The sequence below is a fragment of the Eubalaena glacialis genome, chromosome 1 (genome assembly GCF_028564815.1).
Source record: "Eubalaena glacialis isolate mEubGla1 chromosome 1, mEubGla1.1.hap2.+ XY, whole genome shotgun sequence".
Lineage (NCBI taxonomy): Eukaryota > Metazoa > Chordata > Mammalia > Artiodactyla > Balaenidae > Eubalaena > Eubalaena glacialis.
The window spans coordinates 181,940,611-181,963,818 of NC_083716.1; the positions used below are offsets into that span (position 1 = coordinate 181,940,611).

The 23,208-nt window shown below is 37.4% G+C and overlaps 1 protein-coding gene across 3 annotated transcripts in view; it reads right to left on the reverse strand.

Moving 5' to 3' along the window:
• The window catches only part of CHN1 (chimerin 1), a 200,456-nt gene that overhangs the window by 40,840 nt on the left and 136,408 nt on the right, over positions 1-23,208 (reverse strand). For 2 of the 3 annotated variants that reach the window (XM_061185112.1, XM_061185131.1), the window contains one exon: positions 10,256-10,333. The exons of the other annotated variant lie outside the window; for it this stretch is intronic. In XM_061185112.1, coding sequence (XP_061041095.1) covers positions 10,256-10,333 — 78 coding nt within the window. The remainder of the gene's footprint in view (positions 1-10,255; positions 10,334-23,208) is intronic. 3 annotated transcript variants of the gene reach the window in all.

Sequence of the window (23,208 nt, forward strand, 5' to 3'; positions counted from 1 at the left end):
ATTTAATTACATTACCAATTAATATTTCAGGGTTCATTGCTTACCTATTATCTTGGCAACATTAAATCTATTAATATGTCACATCTTTCATTTCTGTGTAGAACGCAAGTGTCTGAAACTCTAAATTCAACCAGTCACCACTTCAAGACTACCTTAGAGAAGAACTAAATTCATATTTTAAAGTATCTATAATTCTTCAGCAGCCTTTTTGCCCAAGGAACTGTGGTCTGAAGTGAAGCATGCAAAGCCTCTGCATGCCACCCCTGATGAGCAAGTGACACTAGACTCAGCAAGAAGTAAAAGAAAAAAAAAAGAGGAGACAAGATGGCGGAGTAGAAGGACGTGAGCTCACCCCTTCTTACAGAAACACCAAAATCACAACTAACTGCTGAATAACTACCAACCAAAAAATGCTGGAACCTATCAAAAAAGATACCCTACATTCAAAGACAAAGAAGAAGCCACAAGGAGAAGGTAGGAGGGGCACAACTGTGATAAAAAACAAATCTCATACATGCTGGGTGGGTGAACCACAAACTGGAAAATAATTATACCACAGAAGTTCTCCCACAGGAGTGAAAGTTCTGAGGCCTGTATCAGGCTCCCCAGCCTGGGGGGTCTGGCAATGGGAGGAGGAGACCCCAGAGAATCTGGCACTGAAGGCCAGCAGTGTGTGATCCCACAGGACTGGGGTAAACTGAAACTCCACTCTTGGAGGGTATACACAGGGTCTCCTGCACACCAGGACCCAGGAGAAAAACCGGTAACCTCATAAGAGACTGGGCCAGACTTACCTGCTAGTATTGGAGGGTCTCCTGCGGAGGCAGGGTGCTGGCTGTGGTTCACTGCAGGGACAAGGACACTGGTGGTGGCAGTTCTGGGGAGTACTCATTGGCATGAGCCTTCTTGGAGGCTGCCATTTTCTCACCAAGACCTGGCCCCCACCCAACAGCCTGTAAGCTCCAGTGCTGGGATGCCTCAGGCCAAACAACCAACAAACAGGGCAGGAACACAGCCCCACCCATAAGCAGACAGGCTGCTTAAAGTCTTCCTGAGTAAACAGCTGCCTGATAAACACACCCCCCTGACCCAGCCCTGCTCACCAAAGGGACAAGACCCAGCTCCACCCACTAGTGGGCAGGTACCAGTCCCTCCCACCAGGAAGCCTACACAAGCCTCTTAGCCTCATCCACCAGGGGGCAGACAGCAGAGCAAGAAGAACTACAACACTGCAGCCTGCGGAACAGAAACCACAATCACAGAAAGTTAGACAAAATGAGATGGTAAGGGAATATGTCCCAGATGAAGGAACAAGATAAAACCCCAGAACAACAACTAAATGAAGTGGAGATAGGCAATCTACCTGAAAAAGAATTCAGAGTAATGATAGTAAAGACGATCCAAGGTCTCAGAAAAAGAATGGAGGCACAGATCGAGAAGATATAAGAAAAGTTTAACAAAGACCCAGAAGAACTAAAGAACAGAGATGAACAATACAGTAACTGAAATGAAAAATACACTAGAAGAAATCAATAGCAGAATAACTGAGGGAGAAGAACAGATAAGTGAGCTGGAAGACAGAATGGTAGAAATCACTGCCACTGAACAGAAAAGAAAAAAGAATGAAAAGAAATGAGGACAGTCTAAGAGACCTCTGGGACAACATTAAATGCACCAACATTTGCATTAGAGGGGTCCCAGAAGGAGAAGAGAGAGAGAGATTACCTGAGAAAAATTTTGAAGAGATAATAGCTGAAACTTCCCTATCATGGGAAAGGAAACAGTCACCCAAGTCCAGAAAGCACAGAGAGTCCCAGGCAGAATAAACCCAAGGAGGAACACACCGATACACATAGTAATCAAACTGACAAAAATTAAAGACAATGAAAAAATATTAAAAGCAACAAGGGAAAAACCACAAATCATGTACAAGGGAACTCCCATAAGGTTATCAGCTGATTTTTCAGTAGAAACTCTGCAGGCCAGAAGGGAGTGGCACAATATATTTAAAGTGATGAAAGAGAAGAATCTACAACCAAAAATAATCTAGCAAGCAAGGCTCTCATTCAGATTCAACAGAAAAATCTTTACAGACAAGCCAAAGCTAACAGAATTCAGCACGAACAGACCAGCTTTGCAAGAAACGCTAAAGGAACTTAGTTCTCTAGGCAGAAAAGAAAAGGCCACAACTAGAAACAAAAAATTATTAAAATGGAAAAGCTCACCGGTAAAGGCAAACATACAGTAAAGGTAGAAAATCATCTGTACACAGATATGACATCAAAACGACCAACTGAGAGGAGAGCACAAATGCAGTATATTGGAAATGCATTTGAAATTAAAAGACCAACAACTTAAAACAATCTTGTTTTTATACAGAGTGCTGTATCAAAACCTCATGGTAACCGCAAACCAAAAATCTACAATAGATACACAAAAAAGAAAAAGGAATACAAACACAACACTAAAGTTAGTCATCAAATCACAAGAGAATAAAAGAGGAAGGGAAGAAAAACAAAACAAATCCAAAACAATTAAGAAAACGGCACGAGGAACACACATATCATTAATTACCTTAAACGTAAATGTATTAAATGCTCCAACCAAAAGACATAGATTGGCTGAATGGATACAGCAACAAGACCCATATATATGCTGTCTATAAGAGAACCATTTCAGATCTAGGGACACATACAGACTGAAAGTAAGGGGATGGAAAAAGCTATTCCATGCAAATGGAAATCAAAAGAAAGCTGGAGTAGCAATTCTTATATCAGACAAAATCGACTTTAAAATAATGTTACAAGAGACAAAGAAGGATGCTACATAAAGATCAAGGGACCAATACAAGAAGATATAACAATTGTAAATATATATGCACCAACATAGGAGCACCTCAATATATAAGGTAAATACTAACAACCATAAAAGGAGAAATCAACAGTAACACAATAATAGTGGGGGACTTCAACACCCCACTTTCATCAATGGACAGATCATCCAGACAGAAAATCAATAAGGAAACACAGGCCTTAAATGACACATTAGACCAGATGGACTTAACTGATATTTATAACGCATTCTATCCAAAAGCAGCAGAATACACATTCTTCTCAAGTGCACATGGAACATTCTCCAGGACTGATTACATACTGGGCCACAAAGTGAGCCTCAGTAAATTTAAGAAAACTGAAATCATATCAAGCATCTTTTCCGATTACAACACTATGAGATTAGAAATCAACTACAAGAAAAAAACTGTAAAAAACACAAACATGTGCAGGCTAAACAATGTGCTACTAAACAACCAATGGATCACTGAAGAAATCAAAGAGGAAATCAAAAAATACCTAGAGACAAATGAAAACGAAAGCACGACAATACAAAACCTATGGGACGCAGCAAAAGCAGTTCTAAGAGGGAAGTTTATAGCAATACAATCTCACCCCAGGAAACAAGAAAAATCTCAAATAAACAATCTAACCTTACACCTAAAGCAACCAGAGAAAGAAGAACAAACAAAACCTAAAGTTAGCAGAAGAAAGGAAATCATAAATAAATGAAATAGAAATGAACAAAACAACAGAAAAGATCAATGAAACTCCTTTGGTTCTTTGAAAAGATAAACAAAATTGATAAACCTTTAGCCAGACTCATCAAGAAAAAAAGGGAGAGGAATCAAATCAATAAAATTAGAAATGCAAAAGGAGGAGTTACAACGGACACCACAGAAATACAAAGGATCATAAGAGACTACTACGAGCAACTATATGCCAATAAAGTGGACAACCTGGAAGAAATGAACAAATTCTTAGAAAGGTACAATCTCCCAAGACTGAACCAGGAAGAAATAGAAAATATGAACAACTAATTGCAAGTACTGAAATTGAAACCGTGATTAAAAAACTCCCAACAAACAAAAGTTCAGGACCAGATAGCTTCACAGGTGAATTCTATCAAACATTTACAGAACAGTTAACACCTATCCTTCTCAAACTCGTCCCAAAAAATTGCAGAGGAAGGAATACTCACAAACTCATTCTATGATATGAGGCCACCATCACCCTGATACCAAAACCAGACAAAGATACCACAAAAAAAGAAAATTACAGGCCACTAACTGATGAAGATAGACATAAAAATCCTCAACAAAATACTAGCAAACTGAATCCAACAACACATTAGAAGGATCATACACCATGATCAAGTGGGATTTATCCCAGGGATGCAAGGATTTTCAATATCTGCAAATGAATCAGTGTGATACACCACATCAACAAATTGCAGAATAAAAACCATATGATCACCTCAATAGATGCAGAAATAGCTTTTGACAAAATTCAACACACATCTGTGATAAAAACTCTCCAGAAAATGGGCCGAGAGGGAACATACCTCAACATAATAAAGGCCATATATGACAAACCTACAGCTAACATCATTCTCAATGGTGAAAAACTGAAAGCATTTCCTCTAAGATCAGGAACAAAACAAGGATGTCCACTCTTGCCACTTTTATTCAACATAGTTTTGGAAGTCCTAGCCACAGCAATCAGAGAAGAAAAAGAAAGGGAATCCAAATTGGAAAAGAAGTAAAACTGTCACTGTTTGCAGACGACATGATACTATACATAGAAAATCCTAAAGATGCTACCAGAAAGCTACTTAGGCTCATCAATGAATTCACTAAAGTTGCAGGATACAAAATAAATACACAGAAATCTGTTGCACTTCTATACACTAACAACGAAAGATCAAAAAGAGAAATAAACAATCCCATTTACCATCGCATCAAAAAGAATATCAAGGAATAAATCTACCTAGGGAGGCAAAAGATCTGTAACTCCAAAAACTGTAAGACGTTGATGAAAGAAATTGAAGATGACACAAACAGATGGAAAGATATACCATGTTCTTGGATTGGAAGAATCAACATTATCAAAATAAGTGTATTACCCAAGGCAATCTACAGATTCAATGCAATCCCTGTCAAATTACCAATGGCATTTTTCACAGAACTAGACCAAAAAACTTTTAAATTTGTATGGAAACACAAAAGACCCCGAATAGCCAAAGCAATCTTGAGAAAGAAAAACAGAGCTGGAGGAATCAGGCTCCCTGACTTCAGACTATACTACAAAGCTAAAGTCATCAAAAGAGTATGGTACTGGCACAAAAATAGAAATATAGCTCAATGGAACAGGACAGAAAGCCCAGACATAAACCCATGCACCTATGGTTAATTACTCTTCAACAAAGGAGGCAAGATTATCCAATGGAGAAAAGACAGTCTCTTCAATAAATGGTGCTGGGAAAACTGGACAGCTACATGTAAGAAAATGAAATTAGAACATTCTTCAACACCATACACATACACAAAAATAAACTCAAAATGGATTAAAGATGTAAATTTAAGACCAGATACTATAAAACGCTTAGAGGAAAATACAGGCAGAACAGTCTCTGACATAAATCGCAGCAATATCTTTTTTGATCTGTCTCATAGAGTAATGGAAATAAAAACAAAAATAAACAAATGGGACCTAATGAAACTCAAAAGCTTTTGCACAGTAAAGGAAACCATAAACAAAACAAAAAGACAACCTACAGAATGGCAGAAAATATTTGCAAATGATGTGACCGACAAGGGATTAATCTCCAAAACTTAAAAACAGCTCATGTGGCTCAATATCAAAAAAACAAACAACCCAATCAAAAAAAATGGGCAGAAGACCTAAATAAGACATTTCTCCAGTGAAGACATACAGATGGCCAAGAGACACATGAAGAGATGCTCAACATCACTAATTATTAGAGAAATGCAAATCAAAACTACAATGAGATATCACCTCACACCATTCAGAATGGCCTTCATCAAAAAGTCTACCAACAATAAGTGCTGGATAGGGTGTGGAGAAAAGGGAACCCTCCTACACTGTTGGTGGGAATTTAAATTGGTATAGCCAGTATGGAGACCAGTATGGAGGTTCCTTAAAAAACTAAAAATAGAACTACCATATAATCCTACAATCCCACTCCTGGGCATATATCTGGAGAAAAACGTGGTTCAAAAGGACACATGCACCCCAATGCTCATTGCAGCACTGTTTACAATAGCCAAGACATGGAAGCAACCTAAATGTCCATCAACAGATGAATGGATAAAGAAGATGTGGTAAATATATACAATGGAATATTACTCAGCCATTAAAAAGAATGAAATAATGCCATTTGCAGCAGCATGGATGGACCTGGAGATTATCATACTAAGTGAAGTAAGTCAGACAGAAAGACAAATATCATATGATATTTATATGTGGAATCTAAAAGAATGATACAAATGAACTTATTTACAAGACAGAAACAGACTCACAGATTTAGAGAACGAACTTATGGTTATGGGTGTGGGGTGTTGGGGAGGGATAGATTGGCAGTTTGGGATTGACATGTACACTGCTGTATTTAAAACAGATAACCAACAAGGACCGACTGTATAGCACAGGGAACTCTGCTCAATACTCTGTAATAACCTAAATGGGAAAAGAATTTGCAAAAGAATAGATACATGTAAAATATATGTATGCAATATAACTGAATCACTTTGCTGTACACCTGAAACTAATACAACATTGTTAATCAACTACACTCCAATATAAAATAAAAATTAAAAAAATAAAGTGTCTATAATTCATGTCTTCTTTTAATTATTTAATTTGCCTAAGTAGCCAGGTTTCTGTTATTATATGTAATCTTGATTTTGTTTTATAGAGCTGTTTGAATTAAACATACCAAATAGAACACTGAATAATTTGAAGGGAGTAAAAGAAATACAGAGGATTTCACTGTATTCTGTGGTGCGTGAAAATGCACGGCTCTTACATAACATCTAACTGTGCCTGGGAGGTAAGAAAGAAGCAAGAGCTTTCTTTAGCACCACAATCATGCCAGGGTTCTTAACTGCATCATACTCTCTGCTACTGGGCAAGAAACAGTCTTGACATGGATTCAGAAAAAATACCCACTTAGGGGTAATTTGTAATAACAAGAACAGTGGGTACCAAGTACCTACACATACTAGGAATTCAATTTTTCTGATGCAGAACCAGAGGTTCAGAGAGATAAAGCAATCTGCCCAAGGTCATACAAATAGCAAGCAAGTTCCTCAGGGCAAGGGCTGGGTCTTAGTTATCATCCTATCTGGAGAGCCTCAGATGTAGGATGCAATCACTGTTGGTGGGGTGCTTGTGTCTGACTTTTAATGGCAGAGGTTGCCTAACAACCTTTCCTTTTGCTTAGTTTTTAAGTTGGTTTAGTTTTTAAGTTGGTTTAAGAAATTAGCACTTGTGTGCTCACTCTCTCTCTGTTGTGTTAGGATGCGGCAGTTCTTAAAATGAGAGGCTGATCCAGGAGACGGTTAAAATTACTTTCACTCTAAGTTACATTGACAACTTACAGGGTAATCATTTTTAAAGGATGTGGTATATTTATTTTTAAACTGATCACCTCCCTGAGAGAAACAACTATCTTTCTTGTGATAGATGCTTTATCAAATCCTTGTAAGTAACAATACGGGGGGAAAAAAAAGACTGTGTTATATAACACAGCAAAATGGGAAGACTTCCTGGGTTTTTTTTCCTCCTCCTATTAAAAACAAACAACAACAACAAAAAACAAACACCTGCCTGGAGTCTGGAGTTAGGCCCAGTTGATTTTTTTTTTTTGGGGGGGGATTTCACCTTGGTGAATGGTTTCACCTCCTGAAATGAGACTTGACAGCTGTTCGACACCACAGAGCAACGTTATATAACAAGGCAGTTCAAGAGGCAAAAAAGAAAACCACATTGAAATGAGTTTGGTGAGTGGGTTGGTGGTTAGGCAGAGTACACTTTCACCAACATAGAAAATAGTCAATGGCAAGGCCACGTGAACAATTATCATTTTGTAAATGCTCCAGATTTTTCCTACAATAAATCTCTGAACTGGACATACTTACATATCACAGGCAGTGACCTTCTAAGTGAGCATTTGTGTGGGAGAGCACTGCTCCTGCCACAGAGTCTGAATTCTTTTAGGGATGTGCCTGGAAGTCAAGTATGACCCCTCCTTCTCTTTTTTATAATGCCACTCCACAGAAACATTTTTTAAGAAACAAAGAGTAATTTCAATGGAAAGAGTCAAATCCTTTTGCGAGTCAAAGACTTTTGACCTTATTAGCAACTCTAAAAAAATATGTAATGCAATTCACTGTCCAACATGAGCTCTTCCTGAGCATAAATATTTTACTTTTTTTTAAACAGTGAGGCCAAGCTCGTTTTACTTTTTTAGCTCCAGAGAAGGAAGCAGGCTTCTACTGTTTAACATGCCTCTTTAAAAAAAAAAACAAGTATCTTTAAAACAGTGTGGGTACCAAGCTATGAGTCACAATTGGTCCCATAGTCAGTACTTTCTGGTTATACAAAATTTGCTCATGAAAGCCATGTGTTAAATTAAAATTGAGAAATTACTGGAAGACACAACCAAAAAAAATTAGAGAATGTGTTTGTTTATGCACATCCTTGAACAGCCCTACCCTTTGCTTTTTATCAATATTGACAGAAAGCATGTACAATGAACTTGACTTAGCACTAAAATGGCATCCCTAATAGGTCAATCTGTTCCTGCTTAACATACCAGAGGGATATATTTTAAAATCTCAGCCATTTCTAAAAAGTTTGCAGTTTCCTGCTTAGGAACCTAAATGGCTATTTTTGAGACCGAACATGCACATAACTTGATATTTGCAAAAGGATGTATTTGGGGTCATTTTCCTGATAAAAACCCTGTAAGACCAGGTTGTATATCATGCAAGAAGACACTGAGGACTAGTACCTGCATGGACTGTTTAGGTTCATAAATGGAAGAGGTGGTTGAGACTGGATGCACACACTGAATGGTCTCAATTTCATTTTACATCAAAGATACTGGTTGAAAGATCAGGTCTTTAATAATATGTTTAAAGAGGGAAAAGAAAACTCTATTTGGTTTACCTTGAAATATTAGCAACCTTTACACAGCCCATACATTTTAGAATGTATCCTTTATCCCCAAATAATCTGAAGTTCATAAAAATCTTTTTCACTATGGAAAAAGCAGAGCATATTGGGGGCTGGGTATTTAGCATTTGAGTAAAATTAATGCTAGTGTTAAAAATCAGGATAAATTGCAAATTTGGAATGAAATGTCTTACTACAGAGCCTGGTGCATTCTATCTGCTGAATAAATGTTGAATAAATTAATAAATCAAAGGAAGATCACGGTTTCCAGCTTTATCATCTTTTGAAAACAGATACCCGCTAACATCAAAACTAATGCCATTTTCTCTACACTAACAATATTCATGTCTCAGGAACTTCATCATAAAGTTGTATAACTATTGGGAAGTTACTATAGAAATGCTAGTGCATCTACCCATGAAGTGTAACTGGGTCTCCTTACGCACAACCTCACATTGTATGTTCTCTGAATTAGGTTGCAAAGGACTGAACTTCAAGGTCTTATATCATGCTATAAATACAGGCAAGATCTACACACAGCTTGAATCAACACACACACACATCTTGATGAAAAATGATTAAAGTATAGTTGGTAAAACACTGTAACACAATAATTAAAAACTACACACACACACACACACACACACAGAGTGAAAGAAAATCCTCAAAAAGTGAAGAGAAGCTGCTAGTGTCAGCAGCATAACGGTCCCATGGTAGCCATCCTCCTTTCATCATGGTCAATTCATTAGCAGAGGAGAAAAGACAGAAACTATGGGAAATGCACACCATCTGCTCAATCCAGATGCAACAGCACATGCCTCTTATAGCCAAAGCTTTTTACCAGAAACGGAAGGAGATAAGATCTAATCCTCTCACAAAATATCCGACAAAGGTAGTTAGACGTATTTGCATCACAAATAAATATAAGGCCAAAATCATTATTAGATGAGATCTTTTAAACATCAGTCAAGACTTTTACCACTCAGTATACACTGATCAAACAGAATACTAAATCAGCATCAGAGAAAATGGGGTTGGATTCTATCACCTTTATTAAGCTATTCCTTAAAAAAAATCATGCTGAAAACATCTTCATTCCCTGAATAGCAAGAACATTTTCGTCCAGTTGTCCTGGTTTTAAAAAGACACACTTTAATATTGTATATTTCAAGTAATGTGCATTTCCTTTCTTATAAGAAAAGGTTAAAAATAAATATTCTTACCTTGAAATTGTGAACCTTTTCATATTTTGGAATTTGCTCGTTTTCTTTCAGAGTTGCTCTTCTAACAAGTGATGTCAACTGCGAATAAGCAAAGAGTTTCAGAGGTTGCCAGATTGTCACAGACGACTTTTGAGAACCCAGTTTCATTCCCAAGGCTGCTATCAATAAATCTTGCTGACGGCCCTCTTGTTTTGATTTGTGAACTGTAGCTCTATTAGTTTTCCTACCCGACCAAGACTCTTTGGATGGCATTTTGGAATTCACAGGAAATAAAGAAAACCTATATTGATCTATGTCTGTTGATGAACTCTATTCAGCTAACAAATGAGCATTCTGCCAGCCAGCACAGAACCCTACCCTACAGAGAGCTGCAGAGAAACATCACGGAGAGGTGGAGGAGGATGATGAAGCACTTCTTAAAAAGAGGTCGACTAACCAGAAAAATTCTTCTTTCCTCCTTTTTTTTTTAAAGGGCTCTATATTTAAGCTTCTGAAAACTTAAGAGTCTGAACAGAAATAGAGTCGATGCTAACATACAAAACATTCAGCATTTCTCTATCCTTTTTAAAAAGCCATGCAATTTTGACAAATGACACATTTCTAAAAGCTTTCTTTTCTAGTCAATATATTAATGTCCATCCTGAATGAAAGATGCCTACATACTGCCTGCAGTCAGTTTCTAGCAACTGACACCCTGTGAAGCCCCTGGCAGAGGATGGGGGAGGGGAGGGATTTGACAAGGAAGGCTGGATTAGACTGGTCACCGTAAGAAAGGAGATAACCAATGAAAACCAGGCAACAGTATTTAAGTACTGTATTCCTCAACTCACTGTTTCTCCCTCCTCTCATGTAAGATTTTCTTGCTGGCTCAAGGCAAAAAAAAAAAAAAAAAAAAAATTAGTGGGAAGACAATGAGCACTGAATGAGTCATGCATCATTACAAAATGGATTTTTTTTTAACCTATTAAAAGTAAAGGAAAATTAACAAACACAGCACTAGGTTTTAAAAAGAATGCACCACTGCCAGGTAAATTATCAAAGGCTGATCTATAATCTACCTTTGTGCATATGGACTGAGGTTAGTTAACTAAAACCCCATTTTATTAAAGATGAGCAAAAGCTGATAAGTATTTTGATGAAAAAGAAAAGGAGTTTAGTTACCATTCTATTTTCATGGAGAGCAAGAAGCATGCACATAATGCTGCCAACACCCTGGGGCGCTCAGTTCTGACTTCCTACCGTGAGTAGTTTTGTTGTGGATCTATGCTTAAATAGGTCCAACCACTATTTTCATTCTTAGTCTCAACATTCTTCATTCAAAGAGCTTCAGGCCAGGTCACAGTGCAAGCCGGTTGGGAATAATTCCTCATGTTCACAGGTCTCAGATGTAGTGTAACTGTGCTTGTTGGACCTTAGGTGTTTGTTTGCTGACGCAGAAAGGCGGGTGCTGGGCAAGAGACTCAAATCCAGCTCCATTTAAGAGCAATACCTGTACAATACTTTTTTACTAAGGTGCTATAAGCTTAAGTTTTCTCATATTAGTTCCTTAAACACCTCCCATCTGTTTCCTCATGCTATAGTAATTAAGTTTAACCCATTATGATTCTAAGGTTACACTGTATTTAAAGAATCTAAAACTCTATATTGAAATGAATTCAGTCCATTTGCTTAGATAATTGCAAAGATTTTATCTCAGATTTCATAATCTATAAGGGTTATGGGCCCAATGCAGATTCTAATTTAATCAGGGCATGAAGTGGTCCTTAAACCATGCTAGATATTGATGATGCTGAATGACTGATTTTCTAAACACCCCCAAATATTTTGAGTATATAGTTCCAACTTTTAAAACGGTTTATTCTTTTAAAAACATTTCTAAGAAAACAGAAGGCAAAAGTTAATATTTACATCTACAGATGTTTCATTTCCACAAATTTATATCCTAAGGGGATTAGTATGAGACAAAAAAAAATTTTTTTCCCAAGAAGAAATACAATGGAAAGAACTTTCCTTGCCTAACCTAAATTACTCTTCAGCTTAGTTTGTCACATGATGACTAAAAATATAAAGGCCAGCCAACTCTTTAGTCACATATAACCTAAAGTGAAGTTTATCTGATTCTCAGTGGGCCCAGAAAAAAACAGATTCTAAAGGCAAATTTAACAGTAATTTTTTTCTCCACAACATTTAACACTGAATGTTAAAGTTACTAAGATAAAGAAAACAATCACCCATGTAACCCAAGTAACTTTTTTTTCCTGAGTACTTCGGATCAAGGTCCTTTATTATAGATCACCCCAGTCCTTCAGCTGTAGTAACTAAAATTCAACCAAAGCATAAAAATATTCATGGTAGATTTATCCAGAAAATTCATGGCTGAGTAAAAGTGAACATTTTGTCACTGAGAGGCCAGGTCTACTGTAGACTCTGCAGAGTCATACTGTCTTTCCTGAGTAATTTTTCTACCTAAGCAAGAAATACTGGAATAATTACAACTTGGGCAAATATCTAGGGCACTAAGGAGACAAGAAACAATGGTTTAGGATGAAAAACTTCTTAGCTCCCCTCAGGTGGCTGGGGGTTTGGTCACTATTACGCCTCCATAACTGCAGCTGCATTTCTGCATTAATTTTGAGGAGCTCTCAAGTCAGAACTGCTAACTCTCGAATTCAGAAACAGTATCAATGTTCTGACATGCCAGACAAATGTATACCACACTTCCTTATATTTTTTCTGGCCATATCTATCTACTTAGATAGATACAGCATCTATTAATTATGCCTATCGTTCATTGATTATTAGGCACTTATGCTCTAAGCACCCAGCTAAGCACTTTACATACAGAATCCCATTAATTCCACAGAAAAATGTCTACGAGGCATATACTATCCTCATTTTATAGCTGGAAGAACTGAGGCCTACAGAAGTTAACTTCCCAAAATGGTACAGCTGTTCCGTTAGGTGGTGGATAGGAGTTAGGCTCTTAAACACTATGCTGTATCCACTCAAATAAGAAAATGAGAGGACACCATGCAGTCTGAGGGTAGTCTGATTCTATTCAAGGTGGTTTCTCTATCTTCTCCTTTCATATTGAAGAGTAGCAATAGATAGTAAGACACAGTAAGCAATGAGTAACAATGGATGGTAAGAAAAAGTAACAGGCACTAAGATATCTAGATCTCAAGTTTACCACGCAGAACCTGCAGTAGGAAATGCAGCCCTCAGGCTCCATTCAGACACGCCCTCCTTCATGATGCCTTTGACCATTTGCGGCAATTAGACGTGACCTCATCCACCTGTGAATATCGGAGTCCTTCACTTGTTCATTGATTATGAGATGTATCACCTTCTACCTCATATCACAGTTGCCTGTGTACCTGTTTATATAGAACTGGGTCTTATACTACCAAATTCCCCCAATTCTAGTTCTGATCCTATCTTTTAAAATGCATAGAATGACACCTAATGTTAGCTGAGGGAGCAGGGTTGGGATGGGGTGAAAAGGAAAGATTATCAGCATAGGAAGCCAGGGACAATGTGCGATACTTCATATCGTTGTTCTATTTCTTGGTCATATATCCTGAGATGTGTTGTATAATGGACATTTTATAGATGAAGAAACACTCACAGAATGAATTCCTCAAGGTCCCAGTCAGGAAGTGGAAATTCTGTGGTCTGAATCCCTGTCTTTTGTCCCCAAAGCCTGGCAGCTCTTTCTGCTACCTTGTAATGAGAGTAGGAGATAAACCCGAGGTGTTAGAGATAGAGCCCCCTCATATTCTGGTTCTATAAAAGAGAAGAAAACGGCTTCACTGGGTGGGGGTCTGAACTGGCAGGGTACATGTCCCACGAGGTCATTCTAGCTAGAAACACCAGCAGTATTTAGCTTTTTATTCTGACTGGGAATCTTTGGCCTGTCTTGGACCTGACTCTTGCCATCCTTCATACAGATATCACTTCTGTATTGTTTGCCTGGATGAGGGTAACTGGCCTGGAAAAAGAGATGGGGAAGGAGCAGATTCCACAACGTTCTCTGTTTCTACCTTTGTCCATACCATCTGTAGTACAGAGGACTGGGAAAATAATGGGGGGGAGGGGTGTCGTGTGAGGAATAAGGAAAAGAAGGGGGAAATCGGTGACCTTGGAAAGGAATGCATTTGCTATTTTTCGAATAAAGAAATTTCCACCACTGACCCTACTGCCCTGTTGTCTGTCTAGTAATAATACTGGATTTGTACTGAGTTAGCCTCTCATTTTCACCATGTGTAGCACAACAGGATCATGGGCACCAGGGCCAGACAAAATCTAAAATCACATCCTATTGGCTGTGGTGTGTCCTTGGTCAAGCTACTAATTTCTGTGTTTCCTTATGTGTAAAATGGATTAGAAGTACTTACATTACAGAATTATTAAGAATTAAATAAGTATTTTGCATTATTCCCAGCACAGAAAGTAATCAATAAATAGAAGTTTCCCCTCCTTCCCTTCCAAGACCCCATCTTTCCAAGATCAGGGTTAGTATAACATGTGACAGTGATACACATTAAAGGCCCAAGGCCATTGTCCTCAGCAGTGTGAGCTTCAGGTCAAATTGTAACCAGGTGGTTTAGGGACACATCATAGGCATCACCGTTCTGCAATTTTTAACTTACCCTGTCCTCGTAATCTAAACCCCTGGGCTCAAACTCTGAGTAATCCCTGTCCTCTCCTCCTTCCTGCCTCAAACCCTGCTTACAGGGAAGGGTCTTATCAACTCACTTACACTAAGGTGCAAATGACTGATTACACTTCCTTCTCCATGAATAACTGGTTTTTAGTATGGGAGCAAGACTTAAGCCAAAAGAATAAATCTCCAATTATTGAATGTCAGGACACACTAATAGTAAGAGTGTTCTCTAGGAAACTGGAGGGACCTCAGGCAAACAGCCACCTCCTTTGTAACTTCATGATGACATCACAGACTCATGATCTCAATGCCCCAGTTAACTAAGCTAAATCAACATTCCATCCAAAAAGCACCATAAAGGATTGTTATAGCTGGCATGGCCCTGAGGCTCCGGGAGATGAAGAATAGCTGGATTTACTTACTACTGGGTGATCTGAGTCACTGGTTCAGGTTTAGCAAATCCTGCAATTTCTATAAAATGTTAAAATTGAGATATAAACACAGCTCTTCCACTATCAAAATTTGTAGATCCAAGCAAATTCAGCTCACTCTAGATACACAGATTATTCATACATTTGTCCCCTGAATTATCATTTGTAACCTAGTTTCGCACCATTAGAGCCAAAAGTAGAATATATTCAAGGTACTTAACAACAATATGTCAGCTTACATTTATTAACTGACAACTACATGGCACTATACTAGTAAATGCTATACATGTATGATGTAGTTTAGTTTTAAAACAATAGGGCAGGTGTCACTTTATAGATAAAGAAACAGAAGCTCAGAGAGATTAAGGTCACCTAACTAATACGTGGTGAGAAAAGGAGTTGAACCCAGGTCTACGTGACTTCAAATTCTGTGTCTTTCCTCTAGACTCTCCTGCCCCTCATATTACCTATAGTTAACATGCAATTTTGAAAGGCTATCATTTGAATAAGTTTCTGGATCATTTATATTCTAATACCTCTCAGATCACTAGCCAATTTAGTACTGCTTATATTTAATTTATAGCATCTTTTAGATTCATCACCTGCTCAAAATTTTCAAATGCATTTTAAGTCAAACATTAGAGATTTCTATACAGAACTCTATAAATTCCTTAAGTTAACATTGGGATAAATAACTTTTTATGTTGCATAGGAAACTCTTAAATCCGGCCAGGGCTCTAAATTTTTATGCTCCTGGCATCAGTCACATCATAATTCCTAACTCTCTTCATTACATAGCTGCCCTAGCATTAACGTAATGTCTCTCTAAACAGATAACAATAGGCACATCAATGCATTCACTTCAGTGTATAATAAATTTACTCTATATTAACACTCACACTACCAAACTCTGTACACTCTAACATGTTCCCTGACTTACATGCAATAATTATAAACAGAAAACCTTTGAAAACACAATGCAAACAAAAAAGCACAGCCCAGCATTCCTTACCCTTTCAAGAAACAAGAAACGATCAACTTCTCCAAGCGACAGTTGGAGGAAGGGTTTTGCACACCAGGCCCAGAGAGGAGGGGGCAGAGTGGCACACACCCTGGTTACCAAGCCTGGTTCTGACAGATACCAACGAAGTCACTGAACTTTTTTCTAAGTCCCAGCTGGACTAAATGAACTCCATGGTCTTCTTTATATTTTTAACAGAAATTCAAAACGAAAAAGGAAGGTTCACACTCATTTAGCACATAGGGATGTGAAGATGTGAGTGTGTCTAAGTAGGAAAGGCCAGCTTGGCTATGAGTGAGTCCCTTCAAGGTAGCTCTGGCTAATCCACTACAGGCTTTTGTGTGGTACTCAGTTTTGCAGGCTCAGAAACTTAATTTGTCAGCAAGGAGATCATGTCTATTTCTCAAGGGGAGAGAATGACATTATAATATGAAGCTCATGAAACTGATAAGTAAAAGCAGAATGATGGCTGTCTAGTGTATACTAAGATATGAGATATAATTATCAGAAAGTGGGTGACCAACATGTTCCTTTTTGGGCAGCATATCTACACTGGAAACAAAAAATAATCAGGAAGCAGATGAGAATGGAATCAGACAAGTGGAGTGTGTTAGATGAACTGAATATTTAATGTATAGAATTAAGACATCCTTTGAGTCCTCTACAATTAGGATGGCCCTGCCACAGGACTAGAATGCTCAGTGCCCATTTAGTGAGAGGCACCTTCATTTTCAGTCAGTGCTTAGATGGGCATAAGCAGCTCTGAGCTCTCCGAGTCTCCTTTTTCCAGGTGTCTCTTTATGATGATTTTGCATACCTCTGTCCAAATATCTCAGGTGGTGATCTTAAAGTTAACTCATAGGACACAGTCTTATTTTTTCATTTACAAGTTCTTAATGGATACTAGATTGTAGCCCTGGTGTACCTATTATATAATAGGTACTTTGAGAAGATAAAATAAAATAAATGGCAGATGTTTTCCTGCCCTGAATCATGTAACAAGTTAATATATACATGTAATTATATATAAAATTACATAATAAGAGTAAAGTATTCTAGTCTAACACACTCCAGTATTTGGCCATTCGCAGTGATGGTTGTATGATGATGATCATAACATTCTTTCTCGGTTCTTCCGAATGAAAAGCTGAAACTGGCCCCCAAAGGAACTTTTTCTCAATTTTCCCCCCTAAGTGAAGTTGAGGGCTAATTAGGGAAATATGTCATTACCTTTTGGTTTTTGTTTTACCCAAAATTTTGATACTTATTACTTGCACGACTTAAAGAAACACTTCCATTGTTCTGTAACAATAGAGGAGATGAAATTAGAGAAGCTCTAACACTATATCAACAACTAGAGACTTTAAATCCAGTGCAAAACTCTGGGATCATAGATGTTTTCATTTTTTCAGAGAGCTTTTCATTGTAATATACATATGGAAGGTACAATTAAAAAGCAGACTCAGATTGACATTAGGAGTATTTTCAGATTTTAAACTGCCATTAGAGGTTATTTCAAGTTATTGCAGTTCAGTGAACATTTCACAATCACCAATTTAACAAAAGCAAGCCAGTGAATCAGAATAAAAGCCAGGCACTGTATTTTCAGTTTTCTCATTCTACCACTGATTTCAACTCATTAGGATAAGATGAAGTCTATGTGATGTGGTTATTTTAAAAAGGACCTGTTACCGAATTTCTTAAAACTTAAGTTATAAAAGCTATTTCCTACATGTGTAATTTGATTAGAATATTCCAAATGTAATTTATTTTAATATTCATTTTAAGGCTCAATAAAGATAAACATGGGCTCATGGTATAAAGTGTATTTGTGAAGTTCAACCATACTTTTGGAAGCCTATTTTTAATATTTGAAAATGGCAATGTGGGCTCACAGTATAAAGTGTACTTGTGAAGTTCAAACATACTTTTGAAAGCCTATTTTTAATGTTTGAAAATGGCAATAGTGGCCTGAAGGTAACAGATTTAACTTTCATAAATAATTTCCCTGCGAAGAAGTATAAGCATGAGAATTATTCATAGATGTGTTAATTGTTCACCTCACTGCCAAATATTGTCTTTTCTTTGTAATGACACTACCACATGGCATGTTTTACATTAAGATAATGATGTTGAAAAAGTAAAAATAGCTTGCATCTGGGCATTTTTCTAAAATAAACTTTATATCGTGTCCATAGTATTTCATCTTATGAAATTCCTGGTAGTCCAAAGGTTCCTAATGAAATTGAGAGAACAACCCCTAACTTGAATGTTCTTTTTCATAGATGAGATAATTAGATTCTTTCATATATATATATCATACATATATATGATACATATGAAATCTATATATAATTAGATTCTTCCATATATATGTGTGTGTATATATATATATATATATATATATATATATATATATACACACACACACTGTGTTCCATTTGAACCTTGATGTCTTATGAGTGATTTGAGGCATCTAGACCAGGCCCACAAATGATTAGCACATTAGAAAATAAGACACAGAAAGTCAGACTGCAATCAACTTCCTGTGAGAAGGAAGAAGGAAAGATTAAAGGATGATTTAACATCTATCTTTCAGTGACATTTTAATGTATTGAGAGGGATCTACCTTGCCATTTTCCTCCTCCACAAAGGATAGGTTAATGGGAGATAATTTAAGGAGCAAATGAAGATCTTAGGTTGATAAGGTCAAAAGTTATTTAAGGCTATCTGGCCAGCTTCAGCTAGTGCTTTACTACCTTTTCTACCAAAATGTCCCCAATAGCAACCAACAGTGAACAGGGGTGTGCAGGGATCCAGGGGTGGCTCTTCAAGCTCCCTTAAATGTGCCCATATAAAATGTTTAAAATAAAAATGTTTTCGATCAATGACTACTGAGTAAAATCGATGCTCTGGGAAGATGGGTCACAGTTATCTTTAGGTTTAGCATGTCCCTGCCCAGTAGCAGGAAATTATCATCTAGTTTCAGGAAAGCAGGTTTGGGTGACTGGGGGAGTCTTACAAAATCCCTTTCAGCAGCAGGCCTGATTCTGTCACCATGGTGCACAGCAAGAAGTAATCTGTGAGGTAAATGGCTTCATAATCCTGTTCCAGTCTTACTTTACAATAGCTTTAATTACTGTATTCTTCTGCTTGTTTAAAAAAAAAAACAAACACCCAGGCCCAACTCTTTCACTGCCTCCAAAATCAGGAGCACTTATTTAGTCAGAGTTTTAGATTCTACAAACTGCTTTGTCACATACACTATTTCACTGTATCCTCACATTCCTGTTTTTCAGAATGACAGTGCAAAGGTGTTAAGGTACTTGATCAGGGGCAGAAATCATTAAGCAAAGGAGCAACGGTGGGAACCCAGGCCTCCAGATTTCGCACCTACCCCTCTGTCCATTCCACCTGCTTTCCTGGGACCTGGAGATAAGATTACTCAAAGTGTGAGGAAACTGACTCTTACTTTAGTAAGGCCCCAGGCTGCAAACACCCAGGACCATCAGCAAGCAGAAATATTCACAGCTGAAAATGACCTTCCCCAATTCAGTGCTAAGCCTGACAAATGGTTTACAACATCCAGAGAAGTGAGGTCAGCCTTGGTGATTAATTTCTGGCATTTTAAAAGCCTTTTTAATTATTTTGAGGGTAGTGGGTAAAATGATATGATGCTCTTCCTTAGCTACATGCAGCTCCTTCATCAAATGCCTACCAGGGCTTCAAGGAAAGTTACTGAGCAGCATGCCTGGTTTTGTTTTTGCATTGACTTTTTTTTTTTTTTTTTTTTAAATGAAAACAAATCAACAAAACTATCCTCCAAACATGAATTGAGAGAGGGGTCTCTTGAGCAACTAATTAAGCTGTCTTTAGAAACAGGTAATTAAACTTTCCATTAAAATTCACCAGACAAACATAATTTACAAGGTGGAAAGCCATTCCAATCTCATGGGTAAACAATCAACTAAGGCTTGTATTTATAACAGAGATTCCAGAATGGCCAATGCAGTGAGTAATTACATAATTAAGATGCATTTTATCTTTAAAAGAATTTGAGGTTCTGGACATGTGGTCTGAAAAAGTGTAAATACTTCATATAGCCCACAAATTCATTAAAAGAAAGTACAGAAATGGTCAACGCATACGTGTACATTACAGACTCTCAAATAATTTTCATTCAATAAATATTTTATTGAGTATCTACTATGTTCCAGGCATTAGTGAAACTGGTGAACACCAGAGAATAGGGCACTATGCTATTTTCAACAGGACCAGTTATTAAACAAATAGATATATATTATTCAATTAATAATAATTAAGTGGTGGATGGGTGATGTATTTTTAATCCTAAAAATCACATTTTCTTACAAAGGTGGAATTAATTCATGAAATTTATGTCTATGCCCTCTTTGCAAGCTATTTCCTGCTCTCATGGTCCTTCTGAGACTCTAACCGGTGACTTCTACACTCTCCATCCCAGCTCTCTCTTGCTCTCCTTCCCCTATGGATGTGCCTTCCTAAGCCTTCTAATGCCCAAACCACAGGGAATTTTGCTGAACACCTCATATAGTCTTTTTATCAGAAATAATGCACACAGAGAGCTGCTGTTCTATTTACAATAGCCAAAACATGGAAGCAACCTAAATGTCCATCGACAGATGAATGGATCAAGAAGATGTGGTATATATATATACAATGGAATATTATTCAGCCATAAAAAAGAATGAAATAATGCCATTTGCTGCAACATGGATGGAACTGGAGATCATCATATTAAGTGAAGTCAGAAAGAGAAAGACAAATACCATATGATATCACTTATATGTGAAATCTAAAATATGACACAAATGAACTTATCTATGAAACAGAAACAGACTCACAGACATAGAAAACAAACTTATGGTTCCCAAAGGGGAGAGTGGTGGGGGAGGGATAAATTAGGAGGTTGGGATGAACAAACGCACACTACTATATATAAAATAGATAACCAACAAGGAACTACTATATAGCACAAGGATCTCAAGGAACTATACTCAATATTTTATAATAACATATAAGAGAAAAGAATCTGAAAAAGAATATATATATGTATATGTATAACTGAATCACTACGCTATACACCTGAAACTAACACATTGTAAATCAACTATGCTTCAATAAAAAAATAAATTAAAAAAAGAGAGAGCTGTTGTTCATAAACTCTCCTCCTCAATCTGCCTAATCACCCTTTCCATAAAGACTTAAAACAATTAAAAAAAATTTAAACTAAAGTTCAGTGTTATCTATAGTTAAGTGGTTAAGAGCTTGTCTCCTCTGTAAAAGAATCTCAGCTTCACTTACTAGTTACAGGATCTAAGGAGAAGTCTGTTTCTTCATCTGTAAAACTGGAATGATGATAGAAACTACCTCATAGGGGTGAGATAATGAATGGAATATATGTAAACCCGTATCTTTAGTACCCAGCATACAGAGTGCTCTCGAAGCTCTCAAAGACCAGGTGGTGGTAGTGATGTTGACACTGCTCACATCATTAGCATCAGTCTTATCACCTAACACAATGCTTGGAACAAAGTAGGTGCTAAATGTTGAAGCAATGAGCTCACAAAGTCATGGCACATTTGCAAGCCTTGCTGAATTCTTCAGACTCATAGACAAATGCCTGTCTGAATGGCTCCAGCTTCCTGCTCTTATGATATGGTCAGAATAGATTTAATATCAATACAAAGAAAATGGCCACTTTTAAAAATGTCTTAATGGTTTTAAAAAAAGTAACGGCTGGCCAGAGGTGCACGGAAGCAGAGCATCTTAAATATTGTTTCCTCATCTGATGGCCAAAATGTATGCAAATATGAACTGAAAACATGTTAAAGAGAAGATGTGTGACAACGTAGGCATCTTAGCAACATAGCTGACTAAAGGATGAGACTGAATTGAAAGCATTTGTTGTGTGAAGAGAACAGGTGCCACCTGAAATACAAAGGATGCTTGGGATTCATGAATTGCAGTTTCCAATTCTAAAGATTGTTGAATCGTGGTTTAAATTAATATGCAGGACCAAAACAACTATTATGGGAGGAATAGTGCAAAGTGCCATGAAAATTTATGGATGAATAAAAACTCTCTGTATTGATGAGTTCCAAGAAAATGTTAGAAGGAAAAGGGAATTTGGTTATATCTACCATTTGTAAGCCTAAAGTTTGATTATTTTTCTTCCCATAAACTCAAACCATAACTTGCTGGAAAATTCCAAGATGAAACTATTTTCAAATGCATGAATTAATAAGGAAGACATTAAAATAAGTATGATGTTAAAAGAATAACTTGCCTAAAATATCTCCTCCTGCAGGATCAGCTGTAGATTTTTTTTAAAAATTTTATTCTTATTATTTTATTTTTGGCTGTGTTGGGTCTTCGTTTCTGTGCAAGGGCTTTCTCTAGTTGCGGCAAGCGGGGGCCATTCTTCATCGCGGTGCGCGGGCCTCTCACTAACGTGGGCTCTCTTGTTGCAGAGCACAGGCTCCAGACGCGCAGGCTCAGTAGTTGTGGCGCACGGGCCTAGTTGCTCCGCGGCATGTGGGATCTTCCCAGACCAGGGCTCGAACCCGTGTCCCCTGCATTGGCAGGCAGATTCTCAACCACTGCGCCACCAGGGAAGCCCAGCTGTAGATTTTTTAAAGTGGATGCTCTGGTTGCATTTTTCAGTGTCAGAAATATTAAATCACGTCATCAGTTGAACAGTGTTTCTCTGTTGTTTTCAGTTTCAAAAGAACCTGGTCTTTCAGATACTAAGTATAGAATTTAATGCATTATTTTATACCAGTGGTACTGCTTT